At 46.7% G+C, this 16,082-nt stretch overlaps 1 protein-coding gene across 2 annotated transcripts in view; it reads right to left on the bottom strand.

Annotated features, from left to right (window-relative positions):
• TBC1D8 (TBC1 domain family member 8) overlaps window positions 1-7,653 on the bottom strand; it is a 50,398-nt gene extending 42,745 nt beyond the window's left edge. The window contains exon 1 of one of the 2 annotated variants that reach the window (XM_075057454.1): window positions 7,267-7,653. In XM_075057454.1, coding sequence (XP_074913555.1) covers window positions 7,267-7,393 — 127 coding nt within the window. In that variant the 5' untranslated portion in view covers window positions 7,394-7,653. The remainder of the gene's footprint in view (window positions 1-7,266) is intronic. The other variant, XM_075057455.1, reaches the window with a different exon arrangement.
• Window positions 7,654-16,082: the final 8,429 nt, after the last annotated feature.

The following is a 16,082-nucleotide window of genomic DNA, read 5'->3' as shown; positions in this document are numbered from 1 at the left end:
AGATAGCAGGAGTTGCTCGCCTGGCTCTGCAAGATATCTCAGCAGCTCTCCCTAGGAGCAATGTCCTCGCTGAGAGCAGGATGGGGGGATTACAAAGCTGGCTCCCACCCGGCCTCAACAACCCCACCACAGAGATCCCCAACTGGTGACTACAACCCCGTACCTGCCCTGAGGCAAGACCCGGAGCTGAGATGCCCTGTGCACCGCTGCCCTCTTCATCCTCACCTCTTACAGCCCAGCCAGACAGCACTGCTCATCCCACAGGCACCGGGCGTTACAGGCTGGGGTGGAGGCTTCCGAGCCGCACCGAGGTCCGACATGGCCCAGGACGATGGGCATGAAGCTACTGGTGGCCAGCGGTGGCCCCCAGAATAAATGTTTGGGGACATCTCTAGGTCTTTTGTACCATCTTGAGTTGATTTCTTTAAAAGTTCAAAACTTGGGCGTTTAGCAGGTTGTTACTTTCACTCAGGCCTCCCTAAAATCCACATTTTTTGTTGGATAAGAACACCATCAGCTAGGCAAGGCCACTAACAACAGCAGCTCAACATCTTGGCTTTACACCAGCCACACCGTCTTCCCTGAATTCTGCAAAATTATATAAACAGGTTTTGATACAATACGGCACCCATGAGGGAGTACTTCTCATTAGGCCTCCCCCACCAAAAAAAAAGTTGCAGAACTTATTTGGGCAAGTACATAAGAAAAAGGATGAAGGAGGACTCCTCCAAGAGCTGTAAAGAAGGCTGTGTTTCTTTTGTAATGATAAGGGCTCACCACATTTGAAGATAAGCACAGACAACATTAGATTTCAGTTTAAAGACCTAACGCTCCAAGCATTTACTCACCCACGGAAATATCAACATTCAAGCCCTTACATTACTTACAGCATGGGCTTTGCCAGATCAAACACTGCCACTAGGTAAATTGGTTTCTGTTGGTTTGTTGTTGTTTTTTTTTTTCTTCCCCAATCTGGCACGTAGAAACAAACTGAAACAAATTGTTTAATCATTATTCCTCAGTCCCAGTGCTCTGGGGAGGCTGGGCATGAGAAATGAGGGGAGTTTGGGCATTTCACTGCAGAGGTGGTGTCTTGTGGTCCCCATGACTCCTGTATCCCTGGGTGGGATGCTGAGATCTTGCTCCAGCATCGGACCACCGCGTGAGGAGGGAAACACCACAGCAAGGAAAGAGAAGCGAGCCGAACTGTGCACCCGCTCTCCCGGGGCGGTGGAAATGGAGCCACAGCCCTGCGGCGCTGGTTATTTCTGCCATGGCAGGGCTCTCGCAGCTGCTTATCTCAGTTCTCTGCCATCAGTCCAAGTCAGGCTGAGCCTATTTTTATAGCCCCGAAGGCCGCACGGCCAAATGCTTCCATTCTCATGTTACAAGTGAAAATACCTGAAACTGTTTTCCACCTGAAAAGGGACAAGAAGGTGGGACACACAAGCTGCAGTCCTGTAAATTACCCAGACACAGGGCGCTACATGGGGCAATATGAAAAAAGTCTCTCTCATTTTTGGTTGGTGCTGTAAGTAACGCTGAAGAGACCTATCTAGCGTTACTTAAACTGCCACCACAGACACGCTCTATTATTTTAGAAGGAAGAGGGTTTTTTCCTTTGAGGGTGGTGAGGCACTAGAGCAAGTTGCCCAGAGAGGCTGTGGCTGCCCCATCCCTGGAAGTGTTCAAGGCCAGGTTGGATGGGGCTTGGAGCAACCTGGTCTGGTGGAAGGTGTCCCTGCCCATGGCAGGGGGACTGGAACTAGATGATCTTTGAAAGTCCCTTCCAACCCAAACCATTCTGTGATTTTCCTGCCTTTTTCTGTGCCATTTGGCCTCCACAACATGAAAATAAAAAGCCATTGTAACTGTTCACTAGATTAGCGTTGTACAGGCTGGTGGTCACACACAACCCAGCCCCTCCTCTCCATGCACAGGTACATCCTCACCTTTCATATTAGTATTTAACACAACGTTAGTATTTCAACACAAGCACCTGCGTTTCACCTTACCCATCTCAGCGTCTCTGTGCTTTAGGAGCAGGAAACCCACCCCAGAAAGGCAAGCAGAGGCAGCTAGAGCAGCACACACAGTTCAGGAGGCTTGGGGTCAGCAATTGGGGTGCCCGGCTTTGCAGGCAGGAGCCTGGCTCCCCCTGTTCCCATCCCTCCTTCCAGCTCATGCCTCCCAGCCAAACACTCTAACAGAGAAGCCACCCTCTTGGGAAAAAGCTTACAAGCATGCATTCTCCTTAAAAAATGTTAACAGTAAAATAAGGAGGAAAAAAAAAATAAAAGGGGAAAAAAACCTGCCGATCTGAATTCCAGTTGTGGGCAAGGCTAGATAACATTCTGATGAGAGTCCAAGCTTTCAGTAAAGTATTTGGATTTCCCCCTCTCCTTGTGCGAGGCTTCAGAGAGCGCTCTTCCTTCAGAAAACAGAACCACGAATACAGACAACAAGCACTACCAATATCCTTTATTAACACCATTACTGTGGCGTCTTCCTCTGCTCAGTCTGTTGCATGTAAAATAAAAGTGCCCTTTTTTTTTTTTTTTTTTTAAATTAGAGCTCAGATTAAGCCTTTATCTATCAGTAACTTGTTTTGGTATCTTGGACATATTTTAAGACAAAAAGGCAAGCTGTTTTGAAGACTGTATTGGGATAGATCTTTTAATATGCTACTCATTTTGCCTTTCACCCCTCCAAAAGGTAAACATGTTTACAGGGATACCCATTTGAATTCTCTACTAAAAAGCTAAGTCTTCACCATATTTTTGACCCTCTTCTGCTACCATATAATGAAGAGGGGCAATCTAGATGGATTCCCATCTGAGTCGTGGAAAACCTCAACCTCTGTGGTCCCCTTGCTGCCTTTCTCTGAAACAGACTCCACTGGAACCTTGGGAGATGCACAGGGCTACTAAAAGCTGATGCATTTACAATTATTACAGTGCTGTTTGGACCAGAGAGTATGAAAGAGCACCAAAAGATCTTTTGCTTTTTAAATTACCAGGAAAAGGACATAGAGCTTATCAACAGCCATTTTTCTTTTTGCATTAAAAAATGAAAAGCCAGGCAAGGGGAAAATATGGAAGAGAGGTCTTACCACGTAACTAGTCAGATCTCTATTCACAACCAAGAGGTGCTCTGCAGATCAGTTCAAAAGCTATTGCCCTGCAAGGATTTTATTTAAAAGAAAAAATAAAATCCTAAGATCGGAGTTTACTTCAATTGCTGGCATATAGCTCAAGGAACTGTATTTATCATGCCTACCACATTTATTTTTATTAAAGGAGTAATAAGGGTCAGATTCATATACAGAAGATGCTTCTTTTTGCTCGTGTATTATCTGATATTTAAAGTTGTGAACCATAAAGGTTTATATGAGCTGAAGAAGAAGTTAATTTCTTTTCAAAATGCAAATGGTCTAAGAACACATCCAGCTTGGAAAGTGCCCTGAGCTGAAAATGGAGGCTGGAAGAATAGTAGGGGGGAGTATCATACTTAAAATAAAAACACAGGTAAAACAGGAACAAAACATAATCTTTTATTGATCTATTTCAAGCAAGAAGTTAAAGCAGCACTGTATCTCAAAAAGTAAAGACAAAAAGCGGCTTGAAACTAGTTCATTTTAAAGTTTTATTTAACCCTATTTATAAAAGGGAAAATTCACAAGTATTTAAAAGAATCCTAAGTGGGTTTTTATATATTAAGAGCATGCAATGTGAAGTACTGTGTAAACAGCCACTGCAAAGCTAGCTGCCTGGGAAGAGTGAAAAACTACCCTCAGTCCAGTGCTCATGATGAAATCATTCCCAACACCTCCCAGAACAAGCAGTTTTGCTGTCAAAATGCATAAAACTAATCTAATCAAACAGGAAGGTGAATGAAGCTTTCAGCATCCCCTAATAAAAATGAAAGTAGTGGTTCACTTACAGGCTAAACCATCTTGCACTATTCTACCGTAAGGCATTTAACAGTATTTTTGACTACAGATGGCATCTCAAGCTTATGTAACCTCAGAACCAAAGATATCACCAAGTACCAAATCCAGCCAACTCTCACCTGTTAACCACGGCTACCTCACAAGCCTTTTTGTAGGGATACCTAACAAAATCTCCAATTACAAAAAACAAAACAAAACAAAACCAGAACCAACAAATTCCTGAGCTAAATAACTTTTACAAATCTGTAACTTAAAATTAGTTATTAGTTAAAAAATTATAACTCAGTTTCTGTAAAGTATTTCTAAAACATTACCAATTTCCTTCCTAAGTGTCTGATCCAACAGAGCTCTCAAGTAGAGATCCAGGTAAAGCGGCAGGTTAAACATTTACTTGAAAGGCGCATCCCTCAGGAAGACAGAAACCAGAATGACACTGGTCAGGTAATGAAGAGTTAAACACAGCCTCCATCATTTTTTGTACCCGCTGCTTGCTAGCCCAGTGTGCATTTGGTAACTGCCCTAGGACACAAATTAAGAAACAGTAGTAAACATAGTCTCTCTCTTACAAACATCTGCTCAGAGTCTGACTGAAAAACAGTACTCAAAGAAAGAAACGTAGATATGGAAGAAAAGCGCTTTTGTGTGAGAGATCGTCTCTAGTCCATCCTTCAGGAATTAAATCCACATAAAATATACCCTCCAGCTGTGCTAACTTACTGTTACATAATGGATAAAATGCCCTGGTAAGGAGCGAGAAGCGTACTGGAAGAAAAAAAAAAACCATGCAAATATGAGAATAGGGCCATAAACAGATGTCCTCACTTAGGTTCAGTGCAAATACCATGTTGTAGTAACATGGACAAGGGCAGCTCAGGCGTTGCACCCTTCCACCCTGTTTAAAGCAAATTATGTCACGGGTGGTCTGCTGCCCCATCTACTTATGAAATGGGAATCTCCCAGGGGTTTTCTTCTGCTGATCCCGCGTGGGTCTAACACAGCCTGAGGATACGCAGCCTCCTCCTCACCGGAGGAGCTGTGAGATTCTCCTTTACCATGGTACCTGCTTTCACGTACAGGATCTTTCACACCTTTGAAACGTCTACCTTTCCATCAAACTTAATTGCAGTTGGCCAGGGCTCAAGTTACTAAAGGGAAAAGAAAACAGATATGGATATTGTTCTCGCTTAAGCTTCGCTTCCCCAGTAAAACAAATAAAATCTTCTAATTTAGGGCTCTACAGCTTGGTAGACCATACTCTGAAATATGGTGGTGCTTAACTGCCCTTTTTATCTGTCCGTTTGGAAAAGGCAGGTACTAATAAAGCGTCTCTATAGTCATGTAAAGCAAGAATCAGGAGGTAAGCTTTGCACTGAAAGCACTTATCAGCAAAGCCCAACTGTTTCTCTCACGATGCAGGTCTCTTTCACTCATCCCAAGTAAAAACTGTGAAAAAAAATTAAGCTATCCGTCTAACTCTGGCTATGCTTAATGCTTCCCCACATTTGCTTTTTTGTTACAGGAGTCTCATTTTTAAGCCCTTTTAAGTACAAACATTTCCAAATGGTTTAAGAGACAGTCAGAATTTACAGTTCCCTTGGAAAATGTTGTCTGAGACAGAAGCGGCTTTCCTTTGCCAGCCAAGAGAGATTTATGCAAGCCCGTGCACTGTAGATTCAGCAAAATGATTCACCTGAAACTTAACCGGAGAGAAAAAGCAGTTTGTTTGGTTGAAGCTTGCAAATTTCTGCCATGGAAAGCTCAGGCGCAAGGAGTTAACTTTTGTGGATCTGAACCTCATGATTGTCCTGGACCTAAATCAAGCAGCTGTAAACAGCTATTTTTAACACTGAAAATTAATCCACATCATCCTTACAATCACAAAAGAGTGGCCTATGACTTCCACACAGGGGGCAGGGGAAAATATGAGGGTAAACGTTTAACTCACTGGCAAAACTTCCATTAACTTTACCAGGGCTAGCATTTCATTAGCAATACATTGATAACATGGGATCTACCACGCCACAATTGAGTTTTGTGCTCTTTATGAGTCCACAGCTAGGACAAGCGCTGATGTAAAAAAAAAAAAAAAAAAAAGGCAGAAACCAGTATTATCGAGTGGCAGGGGTCAATGGTTCAGGAGCAAAAGGTTTTAATAAAATAAATATCAAATGTGGTAATGTAGCTTCTTAAACTGTGTAGAAAATATTGGCTTGGGAAATACCTGACCATGCTTTCAAATATATAAGCCACCATTAAAAATCCTGATTTTTTAAAAGGTACAGAACAGCCTCGTCTGCTTTTTAAGAGTTACACTGTTAAACTGTATTACTTCTCCAAAGTATTGTTTGAATTCAGCTGCTGATGCCTCTGAACCAAAAGTTTGGCCCAAATTCCTTGCTCGGTTACCCCACAACGTCGACGCAGCCTAACGCAGTGTTCTCCCTGGAGTAATTCAGAGATCTATGCTGTTGCGAGGGTAGAGCGCGATCCTCCTTCTCCACACACATCCTTCACCACACGTACCTGGGGTGCCACACGGGTACAACGTGCCGCAGCTACAGCCACGTAAGCCGTAGGATCATCAACGCGAAAATCACTCAGAATCCACTTTTCCGCGACACCGAATTAACACCCTCCTCCCCGTAACGTACGTATCGGCCCAAAGTCCGAAGTCCTATCGGTATTTACATAACTCCCTTTACATAAAGGAGACGGCCAGCCCCGCCGTCTGGGGGGGGGGGGGGGCACAGCCGAGCTGGGGTGCCCCCAGCAGCCCCCCCCCCCCCCCCCCGAGCCCAGCGACCTCCGCCCGGTGCCCGCCGGGGTTTCGGCGGGCTGCAGCCAGCCCTGCGCCGAGCGGGGCCGACCCCGACCCCCCCCCCCCCCCCCCGCCGGCGGCTCTCCTCAGCCAACTCCACCGACCGCGGGCTTCCCTCAGCCACCGTGAGGGGAAATAATAAAATAAAAGTGGCTTTAGCGGTGCTCAAGGCTACAGAAGAACGAAGCTGCTCCCGAGGCAACTCCGGGGGAGGGGGGGAAGCCGGGGCCTCTCCGCTTCGCGCTCTCCCCCGGGCCGAACCGAACCGAGCCGGCCCGCTGAGGGGCCCGGCCGCGGCCCGAACAAAGAGGCCGCTCCCGCCTCCCGCAGCCCCCCCCCTCACACACACCCCCGCCGCCGGTGTGTGTGTGTGGGGGGGTCCCCCGGCACGGCCAAGTTCCCTCAGGGCAAAGCGGAGGCAGGGGGGGGGTGTGTGTGTGAGGGGACGACGACGACCCACCGCCCGGCCCGGCGCCCCGCCGAGCCCCCCAGGTACCCGTGAAGCGGCCGCCGCCGTCTCCGTGTCCCCGACGCCGCTGCAGGATGAAGTAGCCGCTGCTCTTCTGCGTGACCCACAGCTTGAGGGCGTTTTTCAGCAGCACCTCCTCGGGCTTCAGCCACATCTTTCCCCGGCTCGGAGTCTCTCCCTCCCTCTCCCTCCGTTCCCCCCCCCCGCCCCGCCGCCACCACCCCCTCCGCCCGGTCACATCGCCCCCCGCGGGCTGCGCGGCTCCCGGCTCCCAGCCTCGGCTCCCTCCGCGCGGGCCCGGCCGCCCGGGGAGGAGCGGGAGGCGGAGCCCGGCTGCGGGCCGCCCTGCGCGGGGAGCCGGGGGCTTTGTGCCGCGGAGGCGTTCGCCGCCATCGGAGACGTTCCGTGCCCTTACGGCGGGGGGGGGGGTCCCGGTTTTCCCTCTCGGGGTTCCCATGGCGCCCCGAGCCCCCTCGCAGAGCACAGGGGTGTTCCCGCAGCACCCCGGGGTCCCGGCGTACAGGAGCGCGGTACCGGACGGTCCCCGCCTTTTCACAGCGGGCGGCGCCTGGATCGGGCCCCCCAGGTCCCCGCAGGTTTATGTGAGCAGGCTCGGCGTGGGGGCCGTAGGTGCGCCCCCCCACCCGTGGGTCTGCCTGTCCCGGCGCGGGGAGCCGTCGCGGGTGGCGGGAAGGAAAGGGGAAGGGTGCCCGGGGCTTCGGCGGGGGGGGGGGGGGGGGGGGGCTCTGCTTTCCTGTTTTCCTCTAGCTCACAGCCGAGAGCCTGAGCCCGCAGCCGCTCTGGTGTCTGGATGCCAGGGCTCGAAACTTCGACTGAAAAGGCAGAACCTTCGCTTTACAGGGGTTTGTTTCTCATGTGAGAAACGGCCGAGCTGTCGGCAGGATCGTTTGTGAGCCCGCACGAACGGTTCCTGCTGCAGCACCTTACGCTGGTGATGCTCTGACGTGGAATTTTACGTTCTCATTACCCCAGATTGCCGTTGAAACGTGACCGGTGTGCTTTCTTTCAGTCCCATCCCGCTTCCGATTAACAGCAAACATTAAATAATTTCTTTATAACCATCGCAGTAGCAGGCTGCTAAACCTCACGCGCTCTTCATTTGGATTAAAGACCCCAGTGGCTGTGGGTTAAATCACGTACTCATAATCTGGGCAAAGATCCCTCTAAGTAGAGAATCTTGATTAGACCTGAGCTTCACTTTACCAAGCTCAACCTATTGTTACGTGAGTTGTGAACTTCCCAGCTCTTTGAAAGGGACTGATGCTGCAGTGCGCTAGTTAGCATAGCCAGTGGTAATTACTAACTGGGATTTGGAAGGTGCCCATGTGGACTGCTTTCCAGCTGCCAGTGGGAACATTTAAGCAGGCAAAATTCTGTACTCGGCTGCAATGTAGCAAACGCCGTGTGATCCGTGTTCTTTACAATTTTGATGTAAAGCAATGATTTCATTTCCATACATAGAATAGCAAGCAAGCATTGTTGAGCATACTACTTGTCTGATACAAAAATAAAAGCTGTTAAAAGGAGGAGATGATGGACATCCACATAACAATGTATTTAAAAATTAATGAGAGTGTAAGAAGGAGTTATTTAAAATGCTCTTTCAGGATAAGAATAGCTCACAGGTTTCCCCTGCCCCCAAAACAATCCTGAAGACATGTAAGTCTTGAAAGTTTAAATGCTCGGTGAGTGAGACGGTGATTATTTCTTCCCTTTTCAGATATTTGAATATTAATTTTTGTTATTGTTTTTGGAGCATTTCTTACATTCAACCTTGGGGTTTGGGCAGGCTGATTTGAGACATAATTGAGAAGGGGACCAAGCAGATTGCTGGCCTTTGAGGTGCTTTTGAGCTTGAGAGTTAGTGAAAGAGTAAAGCAGTTGGTTTCAGGATCCGGTGTCATGCACACCTGCCCCTCTTAATTACACCTTGAGACATGCTTGTGGTTGAACCCCACCACCAGTACTCCATCAGAGTCATGGGCTTTGTAACCACATCCAAGTTGGCCCAACAAAATGGGATCATTCATGCTTTTTAAATAAGCAGCTTTTCCAACACGTGGAATCGGTGGAAGGTAATTAACAAAGAACCTCTGAGAAATGACTTTGGAGTTGGGGAAGGGGGATGGATGAGATGAGGGAAAACTGATCCAGGACATCAAAGTACAAGCAAGCACTTTGTAATATATATAGTAATAAACACATCTACTGAAAGTAGGAGCATGCTTCTTTCTCAACGTGGCATTGTGCGCGGCATTCCCTGACATCCCGAGGAGGCTGCAGAGAGATGCTCGCTGCCAAAACGCCTGCGAGTTTTAGGATACCACCACCCTCGCTCCCACCCCCCGGGGATCTCCTTTCCCACAGAAGTCAGCAGGACACATGAACCCTCCGGAGCCACTTTGAGCATGAACCTGTTCGGTCTGTACCACGTCCCTCATGCTGCCGGGCCAGGTATTTTGAATGGTCCCTGGCCTTGGCCACGGCACGGCTAAGGGCCGTTCGCACATGCCCTTCCCCTGGCTCTTCTGCACCGCTCCCAACCTCAAACAGACGGGCAGCCGCAGGCGTGAGGAAGCGGTAACACAGCCGCTTCGGCACCGAAACAGGCACCGATAAGCTCCAGGTCAAAAAGGCTTGCAGAAAGGAGTTGAACATGCTTATTATATTATTTAACCAAAAACCAGCAAGGAAAAAATACCCCGCACATATGTTTCACCACCAAATGGTGCAGCCTCTACCTGCTAACTAGATGGTCTTTGGCAACAGCTAACAAAAGGTTTATGTTCATGGAGAAAGTCCTGCAGCGATGTACTGGCTATTTCCACAGCCAGTATTTGAACAGGATTTGGATGATCAGAGGATCTTCTGAAATCTCCTGTGAGGCTATAGTCTTATAATGCTGTTGTCTAGAGAGGTAAATAAAACCAGGGAGGACAGGAATCTAGTGCATTATTGGACAAAAACCAGGGTGCAGTGAGAAGCTAAACACCTTTTTGTAAGTTCTCTGATATAGTCTAGAAAAGATAGGACTACCTTACTCGATTGCTTGAAGGTACTTAAGGTTAGTAGGCAGGAGAAAAATAGCTTCAGAAAAAATGAAGATGTATTTGAAAGGAAAGAACTGAAAGAAAATGAGGTTTCTGGCCTTGTGCCACCCTTAACATGCGCTCTGAAATGACTGTGTTTGGGTTATTTATGATGCTATGTATCTTTCCAAATTTCAGTACCAAATAGCACAGGGCAGGGAGTCTGATGTTCAGGCTACGTTCAAGCACAGCATCAGTCATACCAGGAATAAACTGCAGAGATCCTGAGCGTCCGTGAGACAGAGTGCAGACTGCACAGGGCGCAGGGGACAGTCGCAGGGAAAACTTTGCTTTCCCTTCTCGCCTTTGTCATTGACTGCCCTCCCAGCCCTAGGCATGCCCTTTAACTTCACCTGGCTTCATCTTCTTCATCCATCAAACACGCATATAATTTTTATTCTGGATGTCACCGAGATGCTTGGGGAAGGCGGATTCCTCATGTGCATCAAATGAATGATGCCTCCATGGGCAGGAAACAGGCAGCCGTGGTGGTCTGGACCTCCTTCTGCCTGGCTGGTCCTCTGCAGAGGGTACCGAACCCTCTGAGCCTACACTGGGGAGGTGGAGGGGGGCTGGCAATGCTTGAACATACTTAGGAGAGCGTGCAATGCTCTAGGATGGGCTCCGAGGGTTGCAGTTGCTTAGTTGAAGCTGATACACGTACGGGCTGCCACCAAAACAGGCTGTCCGTGCTCCCTCCCCCCCACCAGACCCCCTGTCGTGAATTGCATTAACTAAACTAGTCGAAAACTAACTTTTATTTATTCAAGTGTTTTGGATAGGTTAGTTCTTTGGTTATGTTGTGACTGTAGGAAACTAGGGTAAAAATGCACATCCTGGGCTGGGGGAAAGAAACGGGCTGATCTTTCAGGCAGGAGACTGTAGGGAGATTTATTTGCATTTATCATGAAATGAGAGTCTAGAGATGGAGCTTCATTTATTTATACTTACAGCAACAAATTAGCTGGAATTTGGCTAGCATTCTGCAAGTGCACAGTCCAATCATCTCCATGTTTCCAGTTTTGAGTCTTTACCTTGTTTATTAGTGTCTGAAAAAGCCCTAATCAGTGAGCTAATTGAATTCCCGAGACACAGCTGATGAAATTCCCAGATGATCCCAAGTTTGGATGTACCAGAGGTAGCAGTGAGTGCAGAGAAATAGCGTAGGGTGCGAGGGAAATAATAGACATTAGTGAATATACCGTTGGAAATTCAAACTGCTGGCTAATACATCTAGGGAAAAACAACAAAAATATACTTATTCCAGGGGACAAAAAAAAAAGCCTCACAGAGCTTAATCAACAGCTGCTGTTTTCAACCCTTTATTTTCTGCAGCCCCCAAAGTTTTCCACTACAGCTTCAGCCTCCTGTAGACCAGTTGTCAGCAGGCATCAACACATTTGCCTTTCTTAGTGGCATGTCCCCTTGAAGCCATCAGCCAATGTGGGGGTCCACAGCCCTCTGGCCAAAAACCATTGAGCATTCAGACAGCAGGAAAGAGATTTTTCTGAAGAACTGAAGCCACAAGTCTTCAGATTCTCTATACTGATATGTAGCTGGATTCTGAAAAGACCTTATCTCCCACCTACACCGAACTAAGGAGCAGATGTGTTGACACACTTGGTCAGCACCCAGCAGCAGCCTTAAGCCCTCAGCAAGCTCCTCCAGGCACAGGGTCACCCTTTGAAAGGACCCTCAAGATCCAAAATCCCCCCCTGCTAAGACTGCCAGGTTTTCCATGTAACATAGGATTATACTTCCTGTATTGTGGAGACAAATCCCCATTTCAGACCAGGCAGATAAGAGTCCTCCTCTACAGAAGTCCAAAGGGACCACTCTTGATATATTAATTTCAGAGTACTTCAGTGCTTGAACAATGTAGATCTAGCAGAGACAGTTTAAGAAAAGAACAACAGAAATTATTAAGGTTTTAAAGCTGACCTGTGAGCTCCGATTGGGTGGGTCTGATATATGTGTACCTTGGCTGCAAGTGACAACTGAAGTGGAGCACAAAATAGCTGCCTACAAGTATCAGCGTGTTATACACGAAGAAGAAGATATATTTATTGCATTTAAAAAGCAAGTCACTAAAAGTAGTAAGACAGATTTTACTTTTTTTTAATTTTTTTTTTCAAAAAGGAAAGGTTAGACTAAATACTAAGCAAATCCTGCTGACCGGGAAGTTTTTTACTGTGCTGAATAGTGTACCAAGGGACCAGAGGCATTTTAGAAATTGTATAAGATAGATCATTTTATATAAGATGGAGTTACTTTCTAATGTAACTCTGTGATCAGAAAGATTAGGCAACCAAGTAAGATGTCCTCTGCCTCCTATGCCCAGCTAATGACTTTCTTCACTACAAAAAATCCCCTACAAGACGGGATTTTTTAAGATGCTTTGAAAGGCTTCTCTGCAAGGTTTGTCACGTCAGACACCCACCCAGACATTGTCCTGTTGGAAAGGGGCCATGTTTGCTTCTCACTTGCAGAAAGTCCACTTCAAATTTGGCAGAAACAAGAGGGCCTAAAGGGAAATCACGGTAATTCACACGCAGTTCCCAACTCCTGGCAGCATGCCTCCATTGAAACCACGCTGCAAAGGCCCCTCCTGCCAGACGTAACAGATCCCGGGAATATGCAGAAGCAATTCTTAAGCTTAGATCTTCTAAATAGCTTCAAACACAAGATATATTTGAGTTTGAAAGGATCCAGGAGATGGCAAAGGTAGTCAAGGTCTTCCTCACCAAGAACTGCTGTGGAAACAGCGTGAGCATTCTCAGCTACATTTCCAAGTAATTTAATCTCCATCATCTTTCTCCTCTAACGACTGGATTGCAAAAGCCAGTTAATGTTTATGGGTCCACATGTTTTTGTCTTCCAGCCTGCTCTAGTAAAGCAACAAAACTGTTACGACCTGTAATTAATTCCAGAGGTTTCATTTATTATCTCTGATTAAATTAATGCCTGTGTAATAATGAAGATATAAGAAGATATAATACACTATCAGAGGCAAGTGCAATTAAGCTACAGGCAACACTGTAAAAACACATTAGAGGTCTTGACTCACAGTTTTATGCAATAATATTTCATGGCTTTTTCCCTGTCAACAACATTATAATGTGCATTTTTTTATTTCAACTGGCTGAACTCATTCAAGTACTAGGTCTTTGGATGAACTATTTAGGACAGCAATGTCCAAAATGTTTGTGCTGCTGATTCCACTTCTTGTTTTACTTCCAGCATCACTCCCTGACTTCCAGTTGCAAAACCCACTTCTGCAATTTAGGACTGCCAAACCTTTTCTGGGAACCGCACAGTTACGGTGATACTGGAAGGGCTATCGTATTTCAAGGTGTTTGATAAGCATTTCCTAAGCCTCTCTCAGGACATGTAATTAAAATAATACATACATGTGGTTTAAGGCAGTAATTGTCCAACTTTTTTCTTGTCTCACTCAACTTCTAGTTCTCCAAAACACTGGAGGAAAAACCAGTCCCTTAGCCCTATACTCACATACAGCAAATCCCTGCAGAGCACGCAGGTGATAGAGGGGAAACCCAGGCAGGGGCTTCATGGCCACTGTTTCTGCAAAGGACAGCAGAGGAGTGTGACCATGACTTGCCCTGCCAATCACTTGACACCCCACCACCAGTGTTTAATAATGCTTCTGCACTCTGCCAGAGTTGAGTTACGGCTGCTTTCCTCTCCACCTTCACTAGGTGCAGAAGACCTCTCTTCATCACCGCTTGCCCAACCCCATTGGTAATGACCCTGGGAAGCCAAGAGGAGATGCTGTTGATGACTTCTGGTGTGATGGAAAGAAGAAGGTACTTCTCATATCACCGCCCAGGATACCCCCCTCCCTGTCCGTCCTCCAGGGGCCCTGACCCCTCGTCTCAGAGGCATTTTCATTCTCAAAGACATAGCTATGGATAGAACCCTCCCTTTTATATATCACCCAGTTTGACATTGAAATAAGACACTAAAATTCTTCTGGTACAAAAGGAGGGGAATGTCAAGCCCTATATAAGAAACTGCATACCAAGAATACCATTTATTTTTGACATGGCATAGTCACTATAGTGTAGTGGGAACAGAAGAGCTGGCCTCCTAAAATGCACTGGCACCCTTTAAGGAGAATGAAGCAAGCAGGCAGTGGTTTTGATACCCTTTGGAATGTAATGAATTAAACTTGGTGATACGAGATCTTGAAATTAGTGATGCCAAGAACAAAGGTGGCAGAATCAGAAGTAAAGGTGCAAAGGCTCCATAACCTGTGACAAGGTGAAAAGGCCAGAGCAGAGAGGACAAAACTTGCTAAATGGAGGTTGCGACCTGCTCATTTTCTAATTGCAATTTTCTGTAGAGCGGTGGTGTTTCAGCAGTGAAAGCAAATGACCTTGATAGGAAAAAGGTATTGCTGCACTAACAACATGCTACAGAAAGCGTAGCTGCTGGCATTCACTCGTGCTAGGCAGTCTCAAAGGAAGCCTGAAGTGGAGTGGCCAGTGTTAGCAGCAGCTTCCTCCAGGGCTGTTTCCTGATCCAAAATCCTCATACTAATTCATCTTCCAAGATCAAAAAGTCTTCAGCAGTTCAGCAATAGTTAGGTGATTTGGGAAAAAATACCAAACCCCAAACCACCTCCAAAAGTATGCCAGCATTGTTTATAGTGCCCCATCTTGTTTCCGTATAAAGATGGGCAGGGGTATTTCTACCACAGATGCCTTTTGCTGGATCTGAGTACAATCTGCCTTAGCTATAAGTAAGGCCTAGGAAGCTGGCAGAGTTTCCATTTTGCTTTGCTGCACTTGGAGCCAGAGGTTCTTGTTGTTTTAAAGATTTCCTTTAAGTGCTTACCCTGTTTTTCCTTCAACCATCCCCTGAAATATCATCCATGTAAACAGAAAGACCTTTTTGAAATCATGAAATAACCATGCCTTTTTCTCAGTCATAGAACTCAAGCCACACAAGAGCTGGAGAACGGAAACACATGAAAGAATATCATCTCCCTTTAAGTTATTACAGTCTCCGTCCTGCATATATGCAGCGGGGTCTGATGCCGTACTCCTGTTCCATGGGATTTCTCATAACCCTGCGCACACAGGGACTCTACGACCATCTTGAAGCCACATAAAACTCTACCGCTTTCCATTTTTGTGAACCCTGCCCACTTGTTTGGCAGCTGGGGAGAGTCGGCATCTCCCACCATAGGGCTCAACGCCACGTTACCACCCGAGCAGCGTCGGTGCAAGCGTGCCGGGGCTGCTGGTGGTGCCGGGGCTGGGCACGGTGGTGCGGCAAGAAGGCGTAGGGAGGAACTACCATTTCTGCTCACCTCCTGAGAATTTCGAACCACCCGTGGGGAGCTGCAGCTGCAAGAGTGGCAAAACTGTGTCACAGCGCAAACCTGATTGTCACAGAAGTGTCAGCGCTTTGAGACAAGTTTTAAAATGTGTATGTGAGTTCCTTTGAGGTACCCTTTAAGATAATTTTTTTCTGGCAATTTTTTACTCATTTCTGTGCACTCGGGATCCCCAAAGGAGCATTTCTGTTGTGATTCTTACATCTTCCCACTGATCTGCTATGACACTCAAGGTTATGCTGAGACTGTACTTGGCTCATCACTGATATTGCCGGGTAGGAACTGAGCTCCGCATGCCTAGGACTGGGTTTGAACCTGCTCTCTTTATCAGTACTGCATTTCTGCTTCTACCTCACTGCTATATTCTG

This window comes from Buteo buteo, chromosome 25, assembly GCF_964188355.1.
Source record: "Buteo buteo chromosome 25, bButBut1.hap1.1, whole genome shotgun sequence".
NCBI classification, from domain to species: domain Eukaryota; kingdom Metazoa; phylum Chordata; class Aves; order Accipitriformes; family Accipitridae; genus Buteo; species Buteo buteo.
Note: the sequence above shows the minus strand (reverse complement) of the source record. Positions and strands in the feature narration are given on the sequence as shown.